Source organism: Pteropus alecto, unplaced genomic scaffold (genome assembly GCF_000325575.1).
Source record: "Pteropus alecto unplaced genomic scaffold, ASM32557v1 scaffold45, whole genome shotgun sequence".
Taxonomy (NCBI): domain Eukaryota; kingdom Metazoa; phylum Chordata; class Mammalia; order Chiroptera; family Pteropodidae; genus Pteropus; species Pteropus alecto.
The window spans coordinates 31,020,705-31,024,395 of NW_006442491.1; the positions used below are offsets into that span (position 1 = coordinate 31,020,705).

The 3,691-nt window shown below is 48.8% G+C and overlaps 1 protein-coding gene across 1 annotated transcript in view; it reads right to left on the reverse strand.

Moving 5' to 3' along the window:
- Window positions 1-3,691, reverse strand: part of PREX1 (phosphatidylinositol-3,4,5-trisphosphate dependent Rac exchange factor 1) — a 184,816-nt gene that overhangs the window by 57,056 nt on the left and 124,069 nt on the right. The window contains exons 10-11 of the mRNA XM_025039736.1: window positions 3,209-3,358; window positions 1,031-1,178 (exon numbers count right to left, since the gene is read on the reverse strand). Coding sequence (XP_024895504.1) covers window positions 1,031-1,178; window positions 3,209-3,358 — 298 coding nt within the window. The remainder of the gene's footprint in view (window positions 1-1,030; window positions 1,179-3,208; window positions 3,359-3,691) is intronic.

The window sequence follows — 3,691 nt, forward strand, 5'->3', positions numbered from 1 at the left end:
TCTTCTGCCCTCTCCGGAGGCATCAATCACCATGTCTCGCATACAGTAGGGCCTGAAGATAGTCTGACAATTTTATGAGAACTGCATTTCTTCTGCCTCTCCCAATCCCCAGCCACCCACCTCCCCCAGGTGAATGAGATTTAAACGTGGATTTAAGATCCGACCACATCACATGTTCTCGGACCTCTTTTTGTCCTGGAGAGACAGAGTATAAAATGTTTTATTATTAGGAAATAATGTATTGCCCAAACAGAGAAACTGGAGGCTCTAAGTACTGAAAAGCTTACAGAACCCTCCCATTCTTCCTCTTCCTCTTCCTCTTCACAAGTAACTCAGGAAGCGGGCGCCTCTCCAGATACCAATCCCGCCAACATCTTGATCTCAGACTTCTAGCCTCCAGCACTGTGAGTTTCTGTTGTCTAAGTCACCATGGCAGTCTTAGCAGACTAGATACAAGGGCCGTGTTTGCTCCGTGTTAAATACTTCTTTGCTTAAAGTATCTGCAGTGGCTTCTCTTATCTTGAGTGTTACAGTAGCATTTTTCAATCCATGATGGGCTACACATTAAAAGTTTGTGAAATCAATTTCATGGGTCTTGCTCTGGATTTTTTTTTGAAATGAATAAAGAAATTACTTGAACAGAACAGAAAGGATAGGATAGGATAGTAACAGAATAGAAAAAAAAAAACACAAATATTTTCAGAGTGCATCAAGCATAGCAAGTTTTGTGCATCTTCAGCTTCATTCATATATTACATAGATATGTGTACCAGGTCACAACATAAAACTTATGTTTTGCAGTGAGTTATGGTCCAAAATGTTTGAAAGATCTGTGACGAGGCCCCACTATCCTGCATGACCCCCGAGGGCTGTTCCACAAGGATTCAGGGTGCTTTAGTGGCTCTGCCCAAGAGGGCTCCTGCAGGAAGGGGCAGGGCTGAGAAGAGCCAGGTGGGTGCAGATGGTCTACCCACCTCCACTCTCCAGCTGAGACCCAGGAAGCCAATGGAGGCAGGGTGGGGCCACTCACTTGCCAAGGAAGCACTTGGGGATGGTGCTCAGCTTTCTCCGGCGGTCCTTGATCAGGTTCACCTTCTTGTTCATCATCATGTGGTAAAGCTTCTCCCCCTTCTCTGCAATCATGACGTAGGCATCCCGCTCCATGCCCAGCTTCAGGCCTATGGAGGGGGACATGGTCAGCACCAGGGACAGCACCAGTGCTGGGAATCACAGGGGTAGGCCTCCAGCTACCCAAAGCTGTCCACTCTCTGCCCCCCACTACTGCCACAGCCAGTGGTCATCTATAGAGCACTCCCTGCATGTCAGTCACTGTCCTAGGCACCTGCCAGTGATGCCTCAAAAGAACCCTGTAGGAGAGGGTGGCTAATTTCCCCCATTTTACAGACGGGAAAGCTGAGGCCCAGAGAGATTAAGTCTCACAGTAATAAGCAGTCAAGCTTACTCGAGCCTTCAACCTGAGGATGGGTTTCCAAATTTAGAGGTTATCAGAAAGCCCGTGGAGATCTTCCCTCCAGCCAGGATGTGAATCTGCCCTCTTCTCTAGATAATACGCACAGGACCCCGACCACTGCCCTACATTTTCTACATGGGCCCCATCCACTCCTGACAATAATAGCAATGACAAACAATCTTAGCAAATGCTACACATGCCTCCTATATGCCACTTAATCCTTAGGAGACCTAAAAGTCAAGTAGCACTATCCTCATTTTACAGATGAAGAAACTGGGGCCCAGAGAAATTGAATTCTCTGTCCAAGGTTGCCCAACTAGAAGCAGTAGTGGCAGGATTTAGACCAAGGAAGTTTGGCTCCAGATCTGTGCTCTTAACCAAAACAAGCGCCACCCCTATAAACATAGGCCTGAGGTCAGGGTTTGGATAACACTCCCATTATAACGACCAAGGCCACACCCCACATGCCCTGCAGTGACCACAGCCCTGCATCCTAACCACAATGATACTTATCAGCCACACCCGGCTGAAGCCACACCCCTGAACCCCACCCCTAGTCCTGATGTACACCCAGCCCTGATCAGTTTCAGAAGTCACACGCTTGCCCAACAAGGGGCCAAGTTCAGTAGTTCATCTGCGCTAATGGCATTTTAATCAATTTTGATGCAATATTTAAAATCAGGAAATATCACCTTAAAATCCAGATGTCAAGCTTTCCTAGAAAAAAAATCAGTGGATCAAGCCACTCTAGGCCCACATTCCTGAGAAATTATGGTGACTTGGGTAGAATTAGAAAGAAAAGTGGTTGAATTTGACACATGTATGGAAAGAAAGCATAATTAAAGAGACTCGATCGACTGAATTCAGGGAGCTGGTAGAAATCAGAGATGACACCACAAGTTTGAATTTGAGATCATGGACGAATTAAGAAGCCACTTACTGAGACTGGGAAGTCAAAGGGATGAGCAGGCATGGAGCAGAACACCTAACAGAAATTCGGAGTTCTGATTAGATATGGTTAGATGTGAGATGTCTATGGCACGTCCAAGTGGTGATTCCAAGTAACGGGAGTAAACTGGGCCTTAGTTTCCCCCTCTGTAAACCAGGAGGTCAGAGGGTTTTTATGGTCATGTGTCAAACTAGCCAAGTGGGGCCAAATCTAAACCTCACTTAGCAGCCTTACAACGCACTGCAGCAGGAACTTCTATCCCCACTTATCAGATGACATCACTGAGGTCTGGGCAGCCGAAGTAACTGCCCCAAACACACCAAGCTTCCCTTTTCCCAGCCTGCTGGTCTCTGCATAACAGTCTAGTGCCCACCCCAGGTGAAAAAGGACTAGAACCATGGAGGAGTAAAGGGCACGTAAGGAGCATCTCGCTACCAAATCTCAGGGGTGAAGGGCTCCAAGAATCCCAGGATGACCAACCACATCGGCATGATCTTGGGCAAGTCCCTTCTTTTGGGCCTCAGTTTCACCATCTGCCTAGCAGAGCTCAGGGGAGCCAAGATACCATCAAGTTGTAACACAGTCCCAGAGCTCCCCACCCCTTCAAAGACCTGCTTCTTACAGTTCTGACCTTTCTGGAAAGGATGCTATGCCTCTTCCCTAGGCACAGCCCTCACTCTGCAGAAGTAACCAGCTTGAGGAAAGCCATGCACACCCCCCAGGAATCCTGGAAAAGACCCCTAAAGCCATCACTTTTCAGAGGGCCAGGAGAGGGCCCAGCCACTCACTCTCGCGCTGTTCCCGCTCGCGGATGATGGCATCCAGCCACTTCTGCTTCTCCTCTGCCGTCTTGGCCATGCAGACAAACCACTTGTTCTTGGCTGTGTTGTGGATCTTCCAGCCATTGGTGACGGTGTAGCCATGGCTGTGGTAATCCGCTGGCAGGGGCAGGAGAAAAAGGTGGGTCAGCACGGACTCATCCACACGACTCTGAACATTCCCCACTACATGCCCCTGAGTGAGGTGACTGACCAGCCCTTCTGGCTCCGGAAAGACAGAACACAGGGGCATCGGCAGAATCAGGATTTGGGAGTTGAGCTTTCAACCCTTCTGGTGCTCACTCCCTCTCCTGGCTATTCTCTGGTGGGAGAAGAAGATCTGCAAACAAAGACCCCTCCCAAACCCTCCATGACAGGGGCTTCAGGATATAGATTTTGGGCACGAAGGCAAAAGTGATTCCCAAGGAGGCACCTGCCCAGGAGCCCAGGAAT